General features: G+C 35.7%; 1 protein-coding gene across 3 annotated transcripts; it reads left to right on the forward strand.

The window, feature by feature from the left end:
* Nucleotides 1-18,568: 18,568 nt before the first annotated feature.
* On the forward strand, nucleotides 18,569-23,561 carry LOC129237415 (actin, cytoplasmic A3a). 3 transcript variants are annotated; one of them, XM_054872155.1, is made up of 2 exons: nucleotides 18,569-18,700; nucleotides 21,728-23,561. In XM_054872155.1, the coding sequence occupies exon 2, from the start codon at nucleotides 21,736-21,738 to the stop codon at nucleotides 22,864-22,866; it is 1,131 nt and encodes a 376-aa protein (XP_054728130.1). In that variant the 5' UTR covers nucleotides 18,569-18,700; nucleotides 21,728-21,735; the 3' UTR covers nucleotides 22,867-23,561. The 3 variants fall into 3 exon arrangements, with proteins under 3 accessions (XP_054728130.1, XP_054728131.1, XP_054728132.1); XM_054872156.1 differs by lacking the exon at nucleotides 18,569-18,700 and adding an exon at nucleotides 20,795-20,976; XM_054872157.1 differs by lacking the exon at nucleotides 18,569-18,700 and adding an exon at nucleotides 20,795-20,976 and having other exon boundaries at nucleotides 21,731-23,561.
* The last annotated feature ends 781 nt before the right edge of the window (nucleotides 23,562-24,342 follow it).

Here is a 24,342-nt window from a genome sequence, read left to right on the forward strand (position 1 = left end):
GTAATAGTATGGGCATGTATGCCAGCAGCCCGAGTAGTAAATTTAGTATTTGTCGAGGGTATTGAGGACAAAACTATGTACCTCAATATTCTAAAAGATAATCTACTCGAAAGTGCTGGGAAACTTGGAATACCTCAAGATTTCCGTTTCTACAAGGACAATGACTCTAAACATAAGGCGGCAATCGTGTAGACATGGCTCATATGAAACTGTCCACATTTAATGCAACCACCGGCTCAATCACGTAACATGAACGTCATCGAGAATTTATGGTCATTACTGGAAACAACAACCCGTACACATCACATAAGCAATAAAGATCAGATAAAAACCGTAATTTTGGAGGAGTAGAACAAAATCGGGAAGGAAGTAACGAAAAAGCTGGTAGAGTCAATGCCAAAAAGGTTAAAAGCTGTTAATAAAGCCAAAGGATACTACCACACAAAGTACTGAATCATTTTTAAATCATTAGTTTAACTAAAATTTAAGAAAAAGTGAGTACTGCATGAAATAAGCTGTGACATAAAATTTTGAACTGTTCTGTGTTTTTGTTTTTTATATTTTTTATTTAAAGCTTAAAAAATATATGAAGTACCTTTTTTATACTGCAATTGCATATAAATTATTTGATATTTAAATTTTTTCAAAAAAATTTTAACTTTCAAAATACAGCATTCGAAGTTTTAGTAGTTCGCCTGCATGGAATGAGCTGTGAGCCACTGTATGAATAGATTATTATTTATTAAAAACAAACTTTTTATAGGCGCCATTGTTATTGTTGACATATTAAATATTTCAATCAACCTTAAAACTTGATTTTTTCACTCTTTTGCCACTCTATAGTATTTCGTAGTACCTCAGCACAAATTTTCGCTTAATTCAAAATTTCGAACCAACTTTTTTCACTCACTTGTCTGTGCACGCTTTTGCACATTGCCTTTCTCGTGATGGTAATACTGCATGCACGAAATGAGAACGATGACTTAAAGTGGCGTTTTCGGCATGGCAGGCACTTAACGGCAATACCAACAACACAAGTGGAAATAAAAGAAACACTCGACCCAGACATTGAGCGGCGCGTCTACAATCAAGTTTGTTTATTTGTTGATGAGATGCTGAGAGTGGTTGATGTTGTTGGATAGATGTGTGTTGTGTGCGCTGGCATACTACTATGCATGCAAGCCTATGTACATACATACATACATATATACATGAACTTGAAGTCATTTACGAGTCTTGCAAATATTCACCACTTAAAGATATGTAGGCAAAAAATTGCTACTGTTTGTGGAAATCATTAAAAGATATAATAATTTTTTATTCAGTAACTAAACGCAAGAATCAAATTCAATTTAATTTATTATTTCTAAACCCATGCGCACTTGCATACTCTTCTGGTATTATGACTTCGGGCTCAAAATCGAGATTTCGCTTTATAATGTCAGCTACAATAACGTTTGCTGCCCTCCATATCCTTTCGTGGTCAATCATGCTTAGTAGCAAGACTTCTGGGGTTAAATTCATTCCAGTAATTTCTTGCAGTCTACTCCTGTTCACCGTAAAACGCGGGTGGATACTCAAAGAAGGCAACCTCCTTCGAGACAAAACAAATAAACCTAAACATTAAGAAAATAAATCGCCAGCAATCTTATAGCGCAACCCACACGCGTCTAGAAAACAAAATCCTGTCAATTTAGGAATCACTAAACTACATACATATGTATGTATGTATGTACACATATAAATATACAGTATTCGCGTCAATACTCTAAAAAAATTGCTAAACGAAGCGCCCTGTTAACTCTGTTAAAATAGACTCGGTTATTATTGACTCCACTTATAATGAACAAAAAATCGCTATTTCGTCCGTTATAGCCGGAGCTATGATGAATTGTATCAAAGTAGGTTTTGCAGTTGGACACGTAGCAACTAGATTCTGTAGAAAATATCTATAAAAACAAAGTTCGGTATTTTCCCGAATTCATTCAAATCTGAAGTAAATTATAAATACCATTTCATTCTTATTTTATATCAGCGATCAGCGATGTTTGCATTGAAAAAATATCGAAAAAAGTTTAGAGAAAGTTTAGTGTAAAAAAAATAGACAAGCATAAACATTTCCCATACATACGGGAATGCAGCTAAAGTGACAGTCCTTGGCCGGATATATGTACATAAATTCGGGTCGTTCCGGTTACGTAGAACCGACTATCGTGGGAACGAATCTGTTCTCGTCGATTCGACGGCTTGTTGGAGTTTTATTTAAAAAAAAAGTCTGTATGAACACAGATAAAAATGTATTAAAAAAAATTATTGATCGCTAGCGGCAGCAATTGCAAGCCCGATCACAATTTTAGAGTGGTGTTTATGATGCCGATACTGTAACAGGTAATTAAGTGCAATTTTGGTTTCGTCAATTCCATTCATTTTTAATGTTAAAGAAAATGTCGACGAGGTGGGAAAATCACATAAATAACACAGGCCGACAAAATTTAACCAACATTCAGACCCAGAAACCAGACTATATATTTCCGCAGATTTATGATGCGCTGAATCCAAATCTGGCCTCGGAATTGCTCTATCAGCTCTGGTTTTCGAGATATCCCAACCTAAAAGTGCAAAAAACACCGTTTTGCCCATATTTGAGGTTATGTAGCCTTGCAGATGTTTTCTTTCACCAAAATTAAAGGATGGCATCTTTAAATACAAGCCTTCTTTTTTCAAATGGCGTTGAGTTTGCTCAAATATCATTTTTTTTCGCTGAGATATCGCATTTTGAAATTTTGATGTTTCTAAAGGATAAGTAGATAATAAGCGTTATGTCCCTTAGGGAATCGACGGGTTACGTCACTTGGAGTGTGGGATTTAATTTCGAGAAAAATAAGACTTATCGCAAAAGAAATATGCGGCTACACTGATTTTTCTAAGGTCAGGTGGGTTGAGCTGCTTGTAGTTTGTTAGGGATGGCTTCTAAAGGTTCGATGGTAGGTAGGTCGGGGTCAGGTGGTATAGGGGCTCGGTAAGTTATCCCATATAAGGTGTGAGACATAATTTCAATAAAGACTCATTCCAAGAAAAATATATTAGTAAACTCGCTTCCTCCAGAGTCAGATGGGTTATATAGCCCGCTTGTGGTTTGGTAGATGTGGTATTTGGAGTTTAGAGGGTAGGTGGGGATCGGTGAGTTAGAAGTTTAATAAGTTCGACCGCTTCTGGTGTGAGATTACAGGTAAAATAACACTCATTCCAAGAAAAATATGCGGCTTAACTCGCTTTCCCTAGGGTCAGGTGGCTTAAATTGTTTGTGGTTTGGTAGGGATGGTTTCTAGGTATTAGGAGATACGTGGGGGTTGGTGGATTAGGAGTTAAGTGGTTAAGCCTACTTGTGTTAGGAGACATCAAGAAAAATAAGATTTTTTTCAAGAAAGATATGTGACTAAACTAACTGCCTCCAGGGTTAAGTGGGTTAGCCTGCTTGCGGTATGGTAGGGGGGGTTTCTAGGGGTTAGGGCTGTGTGTGACTCGGTACCCGTGGGTTAGATAGTGTAGGGGTTTGGTGAGTTAGCACACTTATGGTGTGAGACAAAATTTTAAGAAAAATAAGACTCAATTGAAGAAAATTAGTAATCGACTATATCATGTCTATGTTATCTTAATCGATTTTCAGGTGTAGGAAAATTTAGAAACATGAAAATTTCAAAATGCGATATCTCTGTGAAAAAAATATTTGATATTTGAGCAAACAAAACGCCATTTGAAAGAAGAAGACTTGTGCTTAAAGATGCCGGCCTATTTTTTTTGGTGAAAGAAAACATCTGCAAGGCTATATAACCTCAAATATGGGCAAAAACGGTGTTTTTTGCACTTTTAGGTTAGGTTATATCGAAAACCAGAGCTGATAGAGCAATTTTGAGGGCAGATTTCGATTCATCGCATCAAAATCCTTCGAAAATATATAACCCGGTTTCTGGGTCTGAGATGCTGTCGACCTGTGTAATCAAGGAACCCATCCTCAGGCAAATCAAACGCAAAAAGTGGCGATGGATAGGTTACACATTGAGATAACCACCAGATAGCATCATGAGAATGGCACTGGACTGTAACCCGCAAGGGAGCAGAGGTCGCGGTCTACCAAAAAACACTTGGAGAAGTTCGATGCTGCGCGAACTAGTAAATGCCTACCATCCCATGGGACGGTGCAAAAACAACAGAACCGTGAACGATGGAAGAGTCTTGTCGAGGCCCTATGCTCCCGAGAAGAGTGAACAAGGAAAAAAAATTGAAGTTAACCGGCATTTTAGTAGCCGTAGTATCGCCCAGGAGCTAAAAATCGACCATAAAACAGTTTTAAACTATTTGCGCAAGAAATTTACGCAAAAAATTATATTTATTTTTCCCCAACCTAATATTACATATCGGAAGATTTACATATAATTTTTGCAAATGGCTTAGTACGTCAATCACATTGGACACTTCTGAACTATGTAGACAGCTGCGGTATACAAACAAACAAGCGTTAAAGCGCACAAAGGTCAAAATAAAGATTTCTATCATTCAAAATCATTTTGTTTTTGTAATAAAAAAATTATTAAAAAACAAAATTGGATGATTATTTTTGCGCCACCGAGTATATGTGTGTGTGTATGTAGAATACTAATGAAAAAATATAGTGAACCTAATTTTTGGATGTACATAATTAAATATTCTGTTAAGATGAACGCCCGGTTATAATGGACAGTTCGCATCAGTCCCGTGAAGTGCATTGTAACCCAATTGCACTGTGTATAGTTACACATGTATGTACATATGATCGTAAATGCGAATTTTTTCATACAAGTATGCGTATACATAGACATACAAATACACGAGCATCTTTCAATTTCAAATGGCTTGTTTTGCAAATTTTCAAACTCTACTTGCATACGTACTTACATACTTACATATATTCAACAAGTTGATGTGAAGATGTTTTTGTTGTTACTGTTACTGTTGCTTAACTTTTCGTGATTGGCACTTCTTATCATGAATTCCCAGCTCATTTCTACTTTCTCAAGGTGATGCGTGCCTTCAAGGAATGTTGGAATGTGTTTTTGTTACTTTTATTTTCAAGCTTTTTATAATTTACGAGCATTATTATTTTTTATTGTGTTTGTTTTCTGCGCTTTTGTCTCAAAAATATGTATAAAAAATGAATTTCTGTGACTTTGCGTCTGTGCACAACACCTCTTTTACGATTTATTGTTGTTTTTGAATTAGATAATTGAGTATTTTTTATAAAAAGTGAAACTTAAGCGCCATCTGCGACTTGAATTGTAAGAAAAAGAAGGCGTGCAATAGATGAATAAAATTGGTCAGAAATCTCGCATGCCTTATATACTTGTATAACGGAGATTTAAAAGATTACATTCAACCAATTTTTATAATATAGAAAAATGTTTGACAATAAATTTGAAGGCCTAAATCTTTTTCGGAGAGAAATATTCAATCGCACGAACTCAGTGGCCAGCTGGCGTTGGCGAAATGCGGACATCGGTGCACCTGCGTTGAACCAATATCATATATTTCATGCTGAAGAACTTCAATGGCAATGCCGTCCTGTGCAAGCCTTTTGGTAGATGCTAAAACTTTCCAAACTCAAATCATCGCTTTGCAAATATTTCTTATAATCTATACTATATATATTTTTTTTTTCTTGTTCACTCCTCTTGGCAGCATAGGGTCTCGACAAGACTCTTTCATCGTACACGGTTCTGCTGTTTTTGCACCGTCCCATGCGACATCCCATCTCGTGCTAGTTCGCGCAGCATCGACCTTCTCCAAGTGTTTTTTGGTCGACCGCGACCTCTGCTCCCTTGCGGGTTCCAGTCCAGTGCCATTCTCGTGATGCTATCTGGTGGTTATCTCAATGTGTAACCTATCCATCGCCACTTTCTGCGTTTGATTTGCCTATAATCTACATATACATAGGTACGAGTATAATAACACATGAAAAATCCCGGCCTAACAAATAGATGGCATTAGTTTTATTGCATACAACTCTTTTTCAGTTAGTTTTTTTTTTTGTTCAATCCACTCGGGAGCATAGGGCCTCATTCTTGCGTTAATTTCGTTAATCTATTTTAATTTGTGACAGGGTAGGTGATTAGCCTGCCGCTACCAGTCCTAAATAGTGGGAATGCCCACCTGTCGTTGCTGGAACAACGCTTTCTAACTGTGTAGAGCGACATCTGTGTTTCACGTTTTTCTGCCAGAAGGATCGCACAGATGGTTGAGGACTTCGCTAAATTTGGTGTGCATGCGCGATTACCGCGGTAGATAAATTTGGAAAAGTGCGAAGACCGTGCGTTACGTGGGATTCGAGCCCACAACCTTAGTACCAAATCTATTTCATTTTCATGATATTCTATTCATTCGTTCGTGAGTCATTGTACTAAGAGTGACGCTCCGTTTGTTATTTTCAAAACAATAGATCAAAAAGAATTTCGTGTTTTAATTTTGCGCTGCTTCTTGATGGTAAAAATGCCGTTCGAGCGAAGCAATGACTTGAAAAGTGTCATGGGTACTCCGCTCCACCAGAAACAACAATAAACGTGATCGTATATACACCGATGATGTACAACGTAGTGGATGTCCAAATGACGAGATAACACCAGAAAACATCAAAAAATCCACAAAATCGTTTTGAATGATCGAAAAGTGAAGTTGCGTGAGTTAGCTGATATCGTAAAGATATCAAAAGAAGTTGTTGGCTTTATATGGCATAAGCATTTGACTATGAGAAAGCTCTGTTCAAAGTGGGTGCCGCGTTTGCTCACTGTTGACCGCAAACTAGAACGTGTTGATAATTCTGATCCAAGGCAAAACTACACGAATTGAACTTCGAATTGCTCCCACATCCACTTGGCTCCCAGCGACTACTGGCTGTTCGCAGACCTAAAAAAATGCTCGCCGGTAAGAAATTTCGCTCGAATGAAGAGGTTATCGCTGAAACTGAGACCTGTTTTGAGGCAAAAGATAAATCGTTCTCCAAAAAGTAGTATTGGAATGTTAGAGCATCGCCGGATTGATTGCGCAGTTTTTGATGGAAATTACGTTGCTGCATAAAGCTAATTTTGAACAAAAAACAAAAACGCGTTTTATTTGTTAGGCCCGGAACATTTCAGCCCATATGTTAATTCTACATATACATCTATAATTTGCTGCCACTAGCGATCATACATTTCATCTGTATCCATACCGACTATTTTTTAATTAACTCCTACAAGTCGTCAAGTCGACAAAAACAGATTACATAAAATATTTTACTTTTAACTTTAACCATTTTATAATATATAATTTCCATCGTATGACATTTCAAATAAATCATAAAGCTATATCGGCCACATCACGGCCGACCGGTATAAAAGTTGGCTTGCACAGAAACTTGATTTTTTTTTTCTTACACTAAACTTTTTCTTAATTTGATTAATTTCATTTATTTTAAATTTTAACAATTGAATTGGTGCTTACCAAAATAAAAATGCGAGGTTTTAACAAAATACTATATGTTAAAAAAAAATGTTTGCGAAATTTTTTCAGAAATTAAATTAAAAATTACTCAAGAACTTTGTTCGAAAATTTCTTTTAATACCCATTATGTGCTTCTAAATATGATCCAGCAACTATATTTTGTAAATGTTATCGATGTAAAGGGTTTTCCAATAACAGGTGTTATTTGGAATAGCCCGCTATTTCGGTAGGTGTCACTTTTGAAGCTGTCATTTTTTGATATTTGACAAGCAGAAACTACGCCATTAATAAAAATAGAACGATACACGCTTAAACAACGCATTGAAATTATTAAATTTCACTATAAAAATGGTGAAAATTTAGCAGAGACGGTTCGTAAAACTCGAATATTTTGGGTCATCGTGAAGCACCTTATCGGACCACAATACAGACATTGGTGAAAAAATTCGAGCTGTTGGGGCAAGTTAGTGATGTGAAGAATAAAACCCGTGCACGTGCAAGAACAGCCGAAGAAATTGCTGTTTTAGCCGAAAGTGTTGAAGAAAACCCAGGATTGGCCATTCCTCGTCGTTCTTTGGAATTAGGCATTTCACAAATGTGATTACACCGTATTTTGCATAAAGATTTGGGCTTAATTAAGGCTTATAAAGTCCAGTTAACACAAGAACTCAAGCCGGCCGATCGTCAACAACGTCGTGTCTTTGCTGATTGGGTCGTTGAAATGCATGAAAATGGTCCGGAATTTCATCGAAAAATCATCTTGAGTGATGAGGCCCATTTTCACCTCGGTGGCTTCGTCAACAAGCAAAATTGTCGGATCTGGGGCTCAGAAAATTCAAGAGTTATTGTTGAGATTTATGGTCCGACGGAGTCATTGGACCTTACTTTTTCAAAAATGAAGCTGGAGCAACAGTTACGGTAAATGGATTGCGCTATCGAGAGATGATTATCGATTTTTTATGGCCGGAATGGGATGGTATTGATCTAGACAACGTTTATTTTCAACAAGACGGCGCTACGTGCCACACAAGCAACGAAACCATTGATATTTTATTAAAATAACACCTCTTATTGGAAAACCCTTTAGGTATGTACGTAACTAAGTGCCAGTGTTTCTATCTCACCTGCTTTGAAATGCATCTTTTAGTGCACAAGCGAAAAAAACTTATACAGCTCTCGAAAAAAATATAGCACTTTAACATTTGGTCGAACATGCGAACTAAGCATACAGACATGGCCGAAATAGAACAGCGGTCGATCAAAAAGCTTGTTAAGATTTAACAGAGAAGCTATAAGAAAAATGATAGGGGTATTAACTGGACATTGTTTAATAGGTAGCCACGCTAGAAGGTTAGGACTCCCGTACTTCGATTTCTGTAGAAACTGTCTTAATACAGAAGAAGAGGAACAGTCTGACACCTTTTATGTGAGTGTGAAAGCTTAGCTATAAGGAGGCTCCGCACTCTTGATACGGCATTTTTAACTGATGTAGCGAAATAGCTCATCTAAAACTAACGAAGCTTTGCTCGCTTTTTAAAGCTATCGGATGGTTCGAAAAAGAACCCATAGGGTAAGGATGATTTCCAGTGGTATCACAATGGACCTACGAAAGGTCTAATTGTGTCATTGCGACAACCACCCTACCTACCTACTTACCTACATTTCCTCCGTTTTTTTGCTTTAATGGTAATTATTATTTTTTTAACATAAATAGGTCATGGTCTAACAAAAAACCATATAAATCCAAATTTTATACTATATATAAAAATTATAAATACATATTGCACAAATTTTCAACAAAATTTCAAATTATTTAATCAAAATTAAAAGAAAATATGTGTACGCAGAAAAAATATAGCACACCAAAATTTTGAGATGATTTGACTATTTCTTTATTTATTTTTAATTTAAACAAAAATTCCTATCAGAATTAAAAAACCAAAATTGGATACGCAGTTTTATAGCCCATTAAATTTTAATATAAGAAAGCGCAACTTTCAGGTGTCTCAAAGCTCTCATTAGGTTAGGTTAGGTTAGGTTGAGCTGGCAGGCTGAAAGCCATCACATATACCTACTAGTCCTTAGTGATACCAGATGGAGCTTGACCCTTACGTTTCCTTGTAGTAGGCTTCTTGTAATAAGTCTGCGTCTTTTGCGCAAAACTCTCATAATTTTTTTATAATTTTCCCCCTGACGGTGTTGCGTATTTTCTCGATATAACAAATCCGAAATATGCAACAGCGCCAGAGAAAAAAATGATCAAAAATCAATGAGAATGTGGAGCCACTTCAAACTTGCACCAAAAATTTAATGGGCAATAAAAATGCGTACCCACCTTTTTTTCTGATAAATATTTTTGTAATTTTCATGAAAATTTGTGCAATTCGTATAAATCTTGTACAAAGTTTGGTATAGAATAGCTGCAGAGCCAACTATATTTTTATACAAAAAAAAATATTTAAATTAAAAACTAAATAAAGAAATGAAAACTTTTGAACGTTAAAATATTCAGATGATATATTTTTTTCGCGGGCTGTATATACATACACACATATGTACCTATACGTACATACATGCATTGAGTATGCATTTGAGCGCATACATATGCATTTAGAGAAGCCGAGATTTGTTGTTGCCACAATGAAAATAGACGTGCATGATAAATAAAAAGGAAACTTGATTAATTTGTTGGAAATTGAAATATGCCCGCATTTGTGTGTACGTAAGTGGCTATCGCACACACGTCGAAATTCAATGACCTTGACAATGCCTTTTAAGGCGTTAACTGAGTACTTACGCATGCAAGTGTTTCGCGAATAAAAATCGTATATATGTACATACATACATACATTTGGTAGCATATACATATGTATGTACATATATGACATTATAGGTTTTGCTTTTTAAATTGATTATTTTGCTGTTTCAATATAGGCAGTTCCACACATACAAATGTGCATATTTAAACCATATGACAAATCTTTTTGTGACCTTAAACTTTGCAGGCATTGTCAATGCCATATTTTCAAGTTTAAGTAAAAATTTTGCATATAAAAGTTTTATTCTTATGACTTTTCTAATAAATCGCTGCGAAATTGTTTTTTTTTCGTGATATGCTGTGTAAGAATCTGCTCATTTCCGCTCAAAGTGATTTTCAGGGGAACTAAAAAGGAGAAGCCTTGCAGCTGGGAAGATACTGTGATAATTGAACACTGATAACACTCCTTAAAACAGTTTTCACAATAAAGACTTGTCAGAATATTAGTTTGGAAAAAAAGAAATCAATTATTTTTGATTTCAAAACTTGTTTATTAATTCCTGTACGATGCTACGACTACTAACATTATCGATTTTTCTGTGATTTTATCGACATTTTCTTTAACATCAAAAATGCCTGAACGGAATCGATGAAACCAAAATTGTACGTAATTAGCTGTTACAGTATCGACATCATAAACACCATTCACAGTATCCGCGGTCTGGCTTGCATTTTCACCTTTATCAAAGAAAAACTGTAAAATGTACCGAATTTTCCCTTTATTGACTTCGATTAACACGCTGTAACTCACAACTGAATGGAATAAACAAAAGGCAGCCAAAGCATTTTTTAGTATGAAATGTCAACTGGACAACGAGCATAAACTTTTAATAGTCTGATGGATACTTTACGAGATATCGATCACTACAGCCATCTATCGAGAATATAGTGTATTTCTTTTTCCACAAACTAATATTTTACAGCCTCTGTCAACATTTTAAGATTTACGTGAATTGGACCGATTTCAAAATAACTTTAAAAATCGAATTTACTATAAATAATATTAGTTTAAAAAAAAAAAATTTTTTTCATAAAATCACACAGGAGATAGAAAAGTGTAGGCTTAAAATTTTTAAACATGTTATCGGCGGGACAGAGGTGAGTTGTTCTTTGCGAAAAGAAAATTAGGACCGTGAATAAGTAACAAAGAAATAAATTAGGCAAACCTCTTCAATGATATCTGGCTGAGTTATTCAAACAGCTTCAACAAAGTCAAAAATAGCGAAAAAATTTCATTATTTTGATCCTGTTTAATAAAATTTTTATAAATTTTTATGCAGAGCTTTTGAGTGTAAACTCTTTTTATCATTTGAAGTGATCTTTTGGAAAAAAATATTTTTAAAAATTAATTTTATTTATACTTTACAAAACTATATTTTTGGAGGTATTTCCAAATCGCTTCAGCTCACGTAAATATTAATATTTTTCCAAAATCTTAACCCAAACTATTGTATAATAAATCGTATTATTCTGATGGAAAAACAGTACCTACCGATTTTTTTTATATGGAGAGTAATACCCCCTAATGTAAATGCTCAATACATGCATTCGGAAGTTAAATACGACAACAATTCTTTACTCTCCCAAGGTGCATTGAGTAGGTACAGACGTGTAACTGGATTTCGCTCAACGACCAATCACTTTTATACAAACACGTCTTGCATTTCCATTGATTTAGCAGCATGGAAATTAAATTTTGCTTATTGAACTCTCATTCGAACTTAGAAACTTATATGCATGGATGTTCATACATATGTATATCCACATGCATACATACACACATATATATGTGCAAAGGCGCATTTATCTACATATATTACAACTACTACCTCAGCCTATAAAGGAAACGTAAAAAATTTGTATGCAGATGATAATGACGTGGAAGGTTGATGCGCACACATTATATGTTGATGGATGTTTTATATACATACATCTTTAATGGCACTTGTGGCTATATGTGTTGCCTTACAGTCACATACATACGATATATACTTTTCAGTGTATTCATGCATATTTATGCATTTATATTTATGTACATTTGCATATGCTATACTAGACGGCATGCCAAGCATAAGCACACTTGATCAGTGAGGTAATTTTTTGAAATTTTTAAACAATGGCAAACAATTTCAAAATTCCTAGGACTATAGCTTTAAATCAAGGCAGAAGACCAGCCTCTTCGTTCCCACGACAGTCGGTTCTTCGTAACCGGAGCGAACTGGATTTATATCCGGCCAAGGACTGTCACTTCAGCAGCATTCCCCGTATATGTATGTGTGGGGAATGTTTATACTGCAACAACAACAACAACAACAACCAGCCTCTTAACTTTGGGAAAATAAATGCAATTACTAAAATAGTGGAATAGTCTGGAAAACAAAAAGAAAATTAAAAATATTTCTTGTTTCGAAGAATGCGAAGTTTCGAAACTGGTTATTGATTTTGTTCGAGTCGAAATTCTGATACTGCACATTTCCAAGGTCACTGGTTTAGCAACTTTTAGAGTACAATTTATGCTACAGGGTCTTTTCGATAGGGACATAACTACCAGTATTCTGTACATATTTAAATAAAACACAGGTTTATTGAGACATCGGGTGGAAATGTTTTTCAACTATAGTAAACAATTAAAATGGCGGCCGCCGTAGCCGACTGGGTTGGTGCGTGATTACCATTCGGAATTCACAGAGAGAACGTTGGTTCGAATCTCGGTGAAACACCAAAATTAAGAAAAACATTATTCTAATAGCGATCGCCCCTCGGCAGGCAATGGCAAACCTCCGAGTATATTTCTGTCATGAAAAAGCTCCGCATAAAAATATCTGTCGTCGGCTTGAAACTGTAGGTCCCTCCATTTGTGGAACAACATCAAGACGCACACCACAAATAGGAGGACGAGCTCGGCCAAATACCCAAAAAGGGTGTACGCGCCAATTATATATATATAAACAATTAAATTTATGCGTGAAGCTGTACACCGGTAATACGAAAATCCCGAGAATATCTGCAGCGATCTATTTTGCATACTTTCACACATTTTGTCCGCCGCATTCACAATTTCACATTCGATTCCAGCTCCTCCGGCGAAGTTTCAATTAGAGTTAATTTGATCTTGCAAAGGTGTAGGCCAAAATCTTTATGCAAAATTCACCACAATGAAGACTGAGAAATTCCTGCGAAGACAATGTGAACGAAATAAGCGCTCCTAAATTGTTGGGCAACTATAAAGAATTTTTCTGAAACTCGATACATGTACATATGTACATACATACATATGTACAGTCTGTCTAATGGAAGCGTGACCGGCAAAGTTCAAGCTTAGATGCGGCTTAATAGGCCTATCCATTCCGCAATACGCGATGCACAATTTATTGGTTGTCACGTGAATCTGCAGCAAAATATTTTAAGAAGTCGAAGGCTTTCATAAATAAATGGGTGCAACGATATACCCAAGTTAAAAACGTTGACGACTTCGTCGTACGTGGTCCAAAAAATATACCCCTCCAAAGCAAGATCAGAAGATCAATGATTTGTTCGTGACCAAGCCGAACTTATCGTTGGGTGAAGCTGAAGCGGTTTTATGGAAAAGTGGTGTTAATGTATGCAAAGGCACGATTCGAAAATGTTTACCTGCAAAAAACCTCAAATTTCGTAACACATTGAAAATCCCGCTGCACTCATTATCACACATTGAAAAGGAACTTATGTACATATGTATGTACATACATGGGCTATGGCAAATTCAGAGCGGAATCGGACAAACATAATATTCAGAGGTGAACCTTCCTTTGGGCGTCGTGTTTTAAATATTTTGCCGGCTCCGAACTGAAAATGGATTTTTTTTTTGAGAAGCTTTTTCATGACAATGTATGACACGCACAAACGGCAACCACCCGATGTACTTTTCACAAATAGAGGTCACTAAGATGGTGAAATTATAAATTAACATTTATGTACAGTGGCACAGTAAAGTCTACATACCCCATTGAAAAGCGAGGTTTGGACATTTCTGTGAACATTGTAGCATTATAATATATTCCAAACAAATCCAATCTAACAACAAACAATAAATTTTAACAAAAAAATTTTAATCCAAAAATATTTATTAACAAAAACAAACAAAATTCATTTTCCAAACACAGAAAAGTCTGCATACTTTGTAAAAAGAATGTGTTTCACTTAAAAGGAAATAAAAAGACAACAGAATTAATACTTGGTGGGTCCGCCACGACTTTCTAGAACGGCATTTAATCTATTTTGCATGGAATTTACCAATACTTTTGTGTAATTATTCGAAATTAAATTCCACTCTTCAAGTAAAGCATTTTTGAGGTCCTGTTTATTTTTAATTGTCCTTTTCCTAATGCGACGATCCAATTCATCCCATAAATTCTCTATGGGGTTCAAATCCGGTGACTGGGGTGGGGAATGAAGTTGATGGGGCACATTATATAGTAGCCATTCTTTGACAACACCAGCGGTATGTTTTGGGTCGTTATCTTGCTGAAAGTACCAACCCGCCGTAAGACCCAGTTTACTCGCGGATTGCTTCAAATTATCTTTGAGAATGTCCAAATATACCATGCGATCCATATTAATATCAATAAATGTTAAATTACCCACCCCAGCAGCTGACATGCAGCTCCAAACCATTATGAAGCCACCACCGTGCTTCACCGTAGGAAGCAAGTTTTTGGGCAATAATGCTTCATTATTTCGACGCCATACTTTTTGTTTGCCATCATAGCCAAACACGTTGAACTTGCTTTCGTCACTAAATAAAACATTAGCCCAAAAATCTTCGTATGCATCAATATATTTCTTAGCAAATTCGACTCGTTTCTCCATATTTATTTTGCTGATGAATGGCTTCTTTCGAGGCACACGGTTGTGGATTCCATTGCTTCTCAATAAATGTCTCACCGTTTCTGGATGCTCTGAAGCAATATCCTGATTTTTCAGGGTTTTTGCAATTTCTATTGCTGTTATTCTTGGATTTTCTTGCACGTCTAACAATATTTTTCGCTTAGCACGAGGAGTCAGTTTAGGTGGGCGACCACTTCTTGGTTTGTTTTCTACACTATTAGTGTGATTATATTTCCGAATAATTGTTTGAGTGCTTGATTTTGGATGTCCGACCAGTTCTCCAATCTCTCTTAAAGATTTTTTTCCTTATAATATTTCACAATTAGCTCACGTACTTTAACACAGATTTCTTTACCCATTTTGGTTAAATTAACACAGCTACAATATAAATATCGAAGAACTAAACTTCTTTCTAACTAACGGTATCTAGTAAAGGCGCCTGAAGTGATTGGTAGCACTGTTTGAGTACAGAACTGCATTTTGTGTACTCCACTACAAAGCCGTATGCAGACTTTTCTGTGTTTGGAAAATGAATTTTGTTTGTTTTTGTTAATAAATATTTTTGGATTAAAATTTTTTTGTTAAAATTTATTGTTTGTTGTTAGATTGGATTTGTTTGGAATATATTCTAATGCTACAATGTTCACAGAAATCTCCAAACCTCGCTTTTCAATGGGGTATGTAGACTTTACTGTGCCACTGTATGTATCTTCCAAATGTTTCTAAATTTTTTCCACCCATACATACATATATTAGACTCTTTAGACATCACACGCATAAATACAAACATACATATATAAATTCATAAAAAAAAACATTCATACATACATATAGGCGATGTGCAAATGCAGAAGAAATTAGTCAGCTGGTAAAATGATAAACCATAGCACTTTCGAAGCCGGCTACGCCTTGATACTTGCTCAATGCTTGCAACTGCATGCAATCCCACATGTGCAAATGTATGTACATACAGAAACAAATGTACACACATATGTATGTATTGTGTTTTTGTATGAAAACACATGGTAAGTGCTATGCTTGTGTCCACACAGGCTTCATTACTAATACCAAATGTGCAAAGGGTGTTCACAAACTGTAAGAACGGATCCAAGAAGTGGAACCTACACTCACTTCAACTGTGTTTACACATTTTTATATGTACATATATGCATAAATACATGCATACATATGTATGCATTTGGACCTCCATGCGAACATGGATATGTATGCATAGAAACATATACATACATATAATATGTAGACACATACCAACATAAGTAAAAGCAAATATATATAAATACATTCTTAGACGTTAAAACGAAAATATTTACTTCCATATCCAGCAGTGAGTCACAATTAAATCCAAGCCAAACTTGCATACATACATACATAGATATAGTACATACATACACACACACATATGTATATTGACCACACTTTTGTACATACACCGTACAAGAAAGCAAACATACTACATTTGTAGACAGATAAACTGCTACTTGTTCAATACAACGCTAATGAATGCCGCATAAAGAGACGATATTTTCAACTTGAAAACAAAAAACGTAATAAAACAAAACAATATTCATACCTGAAATAGTAAAATATCAAATGCTTCTTTTTTGTTCGTCCATTGTTGAGTTAAAACGCTCACATTGTAACCGAAAAATCAACTTTAAAATCTTATACGAAATAAACAAAAAACTCAAGCCGACATTTCGTATTCACTTTCCGGCTTTCCCCTCTCAAAACGGCCTTTTGCACAAAAAATAATGAAATTCTCTTTTGCGGTTGAACACTATTATTTTCTTCTCCTTTTTTGTGTGGGGAAAAGTTGAGAGCAAAAGAGCGGTTACAAACCAGCACAATGCACTGAAATGAGTACAGCTTACTGTAAGCAAGTGTTGCATTTAAATCAAAATTCAATATGTATATATGTACATATACGTATAAAAATCAAAAGACGATTTTCTCAAAATTTGAATTAAATAAAATAGATAGCAAAGCATAAAATCATAGCTCAAATAAGATTCGAATGAAAAACACTAATACATACAATACAAAATTACAATTATTTTATAAGCATATGTATGTAAATAGATAGATTCTTTTATATAGAGTACTTATTGATTATTATAAACATTATATTTGAATATGTCGAAGAGAATTGGGAATAATATTAGTTAGCACTATCATTGAACTTGATGAATATGTTCCTTAAATGTTACATTTATATACACGATATATTTAGACCAGTTTTTAATAAGAGACTAATTTGTGGGCCAAAATTTAACTACATATAATGGGTACATGCACGGATGTATATTTTAGCTTCTATTGCTCTTTACTGTAGGCTTAATACTGTATTTAGATAAAATTAAAAAAAGTACTAGAGATTAATTAAAAAATGTTAGAATCAATGCTTTTGAAATTATTTGTTTAATAAAAAATTGTATAATACATACATATCGTTTGTTTGGTCGAAAACATCGAGAAAACTAGGTCTAAAGTTTTTAGTTTGCTATTCCTTTCTTAGTAAAAATAGATACCTGTTAAAAGATACCATTTATTACACAGCGTGTAAGAGCTGACAGTTAATTCTGCATACCTATCTAAAACAAGAAATGTAGTTAAAGAACAATTCAAAGCGATTAAAATTGATAAAAATTATTTCGGAGATCACTAGATCTTCTTATGAAACATATTTATAGGCTCTAAATGAATGAGAGTCACATCCGCGTCTCTGCACATACTAAAGGTATTCTGAAACTTCTCATAAAAACCAAATAAAATTTTCAACATTAATTTGATTAACTGTTGATTAAGTCCACTATGTTTAGCAAGTGGCGCCCCTATTGCTTATGACGGCGAACACAGTTGCATTTTATTTGATAAGATAGGGAAATTCCCCTTTTTGTCCATTATAGATTATAAATTAATTGATAAGGTTAAAAAATGTAAAATATAAGCAAACAAGTTTCCAATTTAGCCACTAAGCACTTTTAATTGGGCCGAAAGGATATTTATCAGCTGCAAAGAGTAAACTTATGAGTGTATGACTAAAGAAGCAATACTGGCAGGCCTTCGGAGCGTATATAGAGAGAGAGTGTAATAACATGAAAGAGCTCGCGCGTTCGAAAAACCATACATTCCATCTCTGTTTATTCGCTCATTCTATACTATTCGCACAAGTGCTATTTCAAGCCTGGTGTATGACAAATTCGTTGGCTTTTGATTTGTACGAGTACGTTTAGCGAGAAATTCTCCAGTATCTACGGCCGGCGGTTTCACATCCATATATGGTCAAAGTTGGAGTCGTTACTGATAAGGAGCTACTAGCGTAGTTGGGGCCTTTATAAGAGCGTGTTAACGTGTTTTGGTATCATTACATTTTGCGTTCTTGTAGTGTGTGCGATACAGAAAGGCACAGCAGCAACTCAATATAAAGTCCTATAAGACTTCAAATAATATTAATTAATTTTAGTACACTTAAAACTTAAACAAAAAGTAAGTATATAATAGTCGAAAAGAGAAAAAAAATTAATTTGTGAAAAAATATCGCTTAAAAGTGCATAGGTACGATAAAACAAAAATGAATGGAAAAGTGAAAATAACGGTGATTTGAAGATATAATGCTGGCTTAAAATCGCTAGCGAAAGAATACATTTGAATTGCAATATAGAAAGAAAAAAGAACAAAGTGCATATTTGTATGTATAAATGATGAGTAAAAAAAGAAAAAAGTGAAGTTAAGACACTGATGGATATTTAACGTAATCCCTTTTAGTTGTCACGTGCAGCAAATCGCAAAAAAGTAAAATTATGCAATTAAGAACTTGGACCTTGAGAGCAGTTAAGTGTGAAATTGATAAGATAATACGATTCCTAGACACTTCTTAATATGTATATGAGAATGTGCAAAAACTCACACCTATATACATATAACTTCTTTCAGAAGTATTTAAGAAAAAATGATCAATGGGAACACCGCTTGGTTCAGACGGGCGTGGCAACTTACCTGTGGGTTCAAGAATGAAATCGCCCCATATTTTAAACTTTGGATTGTGAACTTCTGATTGTGTGTATATATGCATTGACTGGTGTTGAAATGAGTCAGATTAAAGGCAATTGGGGTTGTAGACATTGACCTCGACAACGCCCTTGTGTTTCCGGTTACTCCTACGTTCACCTTGTTTTGTTAACACGCAGATATCTATTTTTTTCGGAAGTTAACGACTTGTATTATGTACATTTGTATGCCCAACGTACACTTTAAATGAATTCACTTTCATTTCGTATTTATTCAATAATTTTCTCCCAATCTATTTTAGTAGCGCAATGACTACTTTCGCAATACTCATTTTAGAAAGAAAGTTGGCTGTATCTACTTGTGAATTTTACCTGCTGTTAATGCGCTACAGCTGTGCTGATGTGTGAACAACAGAAACACGTCATTCCACAAGCCGGCTTTGTCCCCTATATACAGGTTTTGAATGTACATTTTGCAAATGGAAAAGAAAGAAAATTGAAAGATGCGAATTTTCGCGCGACATGCATATACATACAAGTATATTTGTGTGGGTATACTTATAACAACTGTATTTACTGCATGACGGACATTTCACGCTTGGGCGGTCATATATTGGATCTATTGGATATTGATGTGTAAAACTGGTTTTTACGCTCCATTTCTATATATGGATGAAGCTCTGCCGCACCCTGAAAACGATCATGAATTCAATCTCCCACATGAACATGCAAAGATGCATATGTATGTATGTATATACGTAAATCCATATATAGTATATGTACATACATATTTAAATGTATACATATAATGACCAACGCTACCTACATTTGAACTTGACTCATTTTTTTGCGCTTCCGTTCTTACAATTTCTCTGGTTTGCACTACTCTTTAATTCAAGAATTCCAAATTTTTGAAGTAATAACGGAACGTTTATTCGTTTCAGTTGCCATTTTAATCAAACAAAACACGCAAACAGGCATAAGTGCGGTTGTGTGTGCATGTGGGCTAACGCAAACGTAAAACATAGGCAAAAGATGCCGGTTTTGTCGAAGAAACTTTTAAGGCATCAAATTGGAATCGTTCCCTCTCTTTGTCAAATGACTTGTTCTTTTACTCGTATATTTATCTCACTCACTCATATCCACGGCACACGCACCAAAATCGTGATAAGTAGAAAAATGAAGTTACTTCTTTTCACCGAGCCTGTCCGTAGGGGTAATTCGAGAAATCTCGTAACGATTTTTCACTGCTGTACACCAAACATGACCATATATGGTCACAAAAATGGTATCGCCTAAATTGCACAGCTACTAATAGGTAAATTGAGAGAGTACAAGTGGGGGTTAATCGAAAACACAATTCAGCGAAGTGGTTTGACAACTCGGGAACTAATACCGCGCACTCGCTCACTCTTTATGTATTGCAGAGCCGAAAGAAAGAGTCGCCTAGAGCTTAGTTCAAAGACTCTCTCGTCGTTCGTTTTCGAAAAAGTGGGGGAAATAATGACTTGGTACTCGTTCGTTTAGTCACTCGTTGAAATGAATAAATTTTAACTGACATTTTTTGCTTAACGGCGGCCCATTCGTTGTTGGAGTGTCAAAGTGTTCGGTTGAATTTCTATTCCCAATTTGCAATCCGAGATTTCTAATTTAGTGCCAAGTCAGCAGCTAAAAGCAGCCGCGAAATTTAAATAAAGCGTGTAGTGTGTCGATCAACGAGTTTTAATTTAATTTGATTGTAAAAAAGATTTAGAGGTGAGACATTTTGAGGATTTGCTTTTTCTTTTGTATTTCGTTTTTTTTTTTTGTATTTCGTTTTTTTTTTTTGTATTTCGTTTTTTTTTTGTATTTCGTTTTTTTTTTTTGTATTTCGTTTTTTTTTTTATTTTACCGGTTTGTTAATGGAGTTCCGTTTTGAATATTCGTCAGCCGGGTTTCGGTAACGAATTCGTTGGGCAATTGTCTCTTTAATCCCTGCTTCCTGTGTTTCATGGTTATAAATCGGGCGTTGGCCTTCTAGAATTCTTATATTACATTAATTGCACTTTCTTCAGGAACTGGTATGAAGGGAATTTAGCTGCGGAAATGGCTTAGCTGCAAATATTCAAATTATTGGAATATAAATTTTCGTTTTAAATTTTTTTTTGTTTATTTTGGCCAAAGTGATTTCTTGTTTTTTAATATTGCTAGTTTGCTTCGTTGCATGCTTCAAAAGCTGTCATTTTGTGCTGAAATTATAGTGAATCTAATTTAAATTTAATGTTTGTACTTTTCTCGCGTTTCATTGATTTCCGATTATTGAGCACATTAGATAATTAAAAATTATTTACAGTTACACACAAAATTTTCTTTAAAATTGGAAATAAAAAGTCTAAGCTCCGCTGTAAATATAGAAAAGAGAAGACTAACTGCCAGCACTTAAAGCGAAAAAGTCACAGCTAAAGATAATTGAATTTCATGGGCATTTGTACTAATAAGTTTTCTTTTTTGTGCTCGTTTATTTCAGCAGACAAAATGTGTGACGAAGAAGTTGCTGCCTTGGTTGTTGACAATGGTTCCGGTATGTGCAAGGCCGGTTTCGCCGGTGATGATGCGCCCCGCGCTGTCTTCCCCTCAATTGTGGGTCGCCCACGTCATCAGGGTGTCATGGTCGGTATGGGCCAAAAGGACTCGTACGTCGGTGATGAGGCACAGAGCAAACGTGGTATCTTAACCCTGAAATACCCCATCGAGCACGGTATTGTGACCAATTGGGATGATATGGAGAAGATCTGGCATCACACCTTCTACAATGAACTGCGTGTAGCCCCCGAGGAGCACCCAGTCCTGCTGACTGAAGCCCCCTTGAATCCAAAGGCTAACCGTGAGAAGATGACACAGATCATGTTCGAAACCTTCAACACACCCGCCATGTATGTGGCCATCCAAGCTGTGCTATCGCTGTACGCCTCTGGTCGTACCACTGGTATTGTGCTGGATTCTGGTGATGGTGTATCCCACACTGTACCCATCTATGAAGGTTATGCCCTGCCACACGCCATCCTTCGTTTGGATTTGGCTGGTCGTGACTTAACCGACTACCTAATGAAGATCTTGACTGAGCGTGGTTATTCATTCACCACCACTGCCGAACGTGAAATCGTTCGTGATATTAAGGAGAAGCTGTGCTACGTCGCACTTGACTTCGAACAGGAGATGGCCACCGCTGCGTCCAGCTCATCATTGGAGAAATCATATGAATTGCCTGATGGTCAAGTGATCACCATCGGCAATGAACGTTTCCGCTGCCCAGAAGCCCTCTTCCAACCTTCATTCTTGGGTATGGAAGCCTCCGGCATTCACGAAACCACATACAATTCGATCATGAAATGCGATGTGGATATCCGTAAAGACTTATACGCCAACACTGTGCTGTCTGGTGGTACCACTATGTACCCAGGTATTGCTGACCGTATGCAGAAGGAAATCACCAGTTTAGCTCCATCAACAATGAAGATCAAGATCATTGCGCCACCAGAACGTAAATACTCCGTCTGGATCGGTGGTTCTATCCTTGCTTCTCTGTCTACCTTCCAACAGATGTGGATCTCGAAACAGGAATACGACGAGTCCGGCCCATCAATCGTGCACAGGAAATGCTTCTAAACTGGTTAATGGTATTTCACATAACTGTAACCAACCAAAATTTTAGAACTTTAAATGATTTTTTTTTAAGTTTCCATTCAAATGTATTATTTTCTAATTATTTAAAATGTTACAAAAACTTGAGAGAAAAGAATAAGATTGGCAAACTCTTCTTGTCATGCATTCGTCTATGTGCGAGTGGGACATGAGGGAATATTACAACCAAAAAGCTAAAAATGTCGATTTTTTCTTTTTATTTTTTGGAAATTTTCAAAATTCACAAATTCAAATGATTGTACCAATAAAACACCACAGTTCCATATGGAGTTTAAATCATCTTCATAAATGCATAAAACACATTTCACAAAATGTTTTCATTACATACATAACTGACTAGTATATTCATATGCACCATCAGCATAAAAACTTTTTGTGTTCTAATTCATAAAGAACAAATTTGCTCAAGTAGATGCTAACGATGGAATTAAGCTTGTGCAGCCATCGCCCTTGGTATCCAACTGACGCAAATTTCCATTTTTATATGTACTTGCAAGAAATGTAATGTTAACTTCAATGTTTATTTTTTATGACATTTGGTTTTTAATTACATGCGTATTGATTTTCTTACGCTAAAATGTTAATTAAACAAGAAAATTACTAAAGACTTGAACAACAAAAAATATTAATAAAAAAGAAATATTTTCTTAAACAAGTAAGACTTTGCCATCTGGCCTACTTTTCATTATTAAGATGGTAAGGTGCAGTCGGAGGGACATACTGTATGCATAATAACCGCATGACCGCACACCATTCTCGTGGAATTATTAATAAGAATTGTAAAACCATGTAATGATGTCACGATCAATGTCAACTTTTTCTTTAATGAGACGCGAAGCTGGCAAAGGGTGATGATTATCTTAAACTATGCATATGGATGTATGTTTTTTCTGACGTAGAAGAGATGTAAAGAGGAAGGATAAATTACCAAGTATGAATGAAACGTATTGAATTGCTACCACAAAATCACGAAAAGCAAAATCCAGCAAATAATTGTAATAAATTTGTCAACAAAAATAAACCAACATATACATACATAAACAAAATTGACATTTTTATTCCGGGGGAATAAGTTACATGGTGCGATTCTTGTTGGTGTGTTAGTTGAAATGTAACAGCAGGCGTGGGGGCATCCCATTTATTGCAAAACCAATCCTCAATTTAATGACCTAATACTAAGCATGAGTTGCTTTCGTCTAGACAGTTCCTGTCGGGGATGTTTTTCCGTAAGAACCGTCTTGTTCCAAAAGGAGTCCCCTCAGCCAACTGGAGGGATGAAGCAAAACCTCCAAAGAAGGAACAAAACTCATCGCAGGGCGGAGATGTCTTCCTGCAATAATATCGCAAAGCGGCTGTTGGTCGTTCTCCCGACATTACCAGAACGACTCAGATGTATTATATGTTTGTCCAAACAATACACCTTCAGCAGCAGTCCTCTGG

The sequence above is a fragment of the Anastrepha obliqua genome, chromosome 2 (genome assembly GCF_027943255.1).
Source record: "Anastrepha obliqua isolate idAnaObli1 chromosome 2, idAnaObli1_1.0, whole genome shotgun sequence".
NCBI classification, from domain to species: Eukaryota; Metazoa; Arthropoda; class Insecta; order Diptera; family Tephritidae; genus Anastrepha; species Anastrepha obliqua.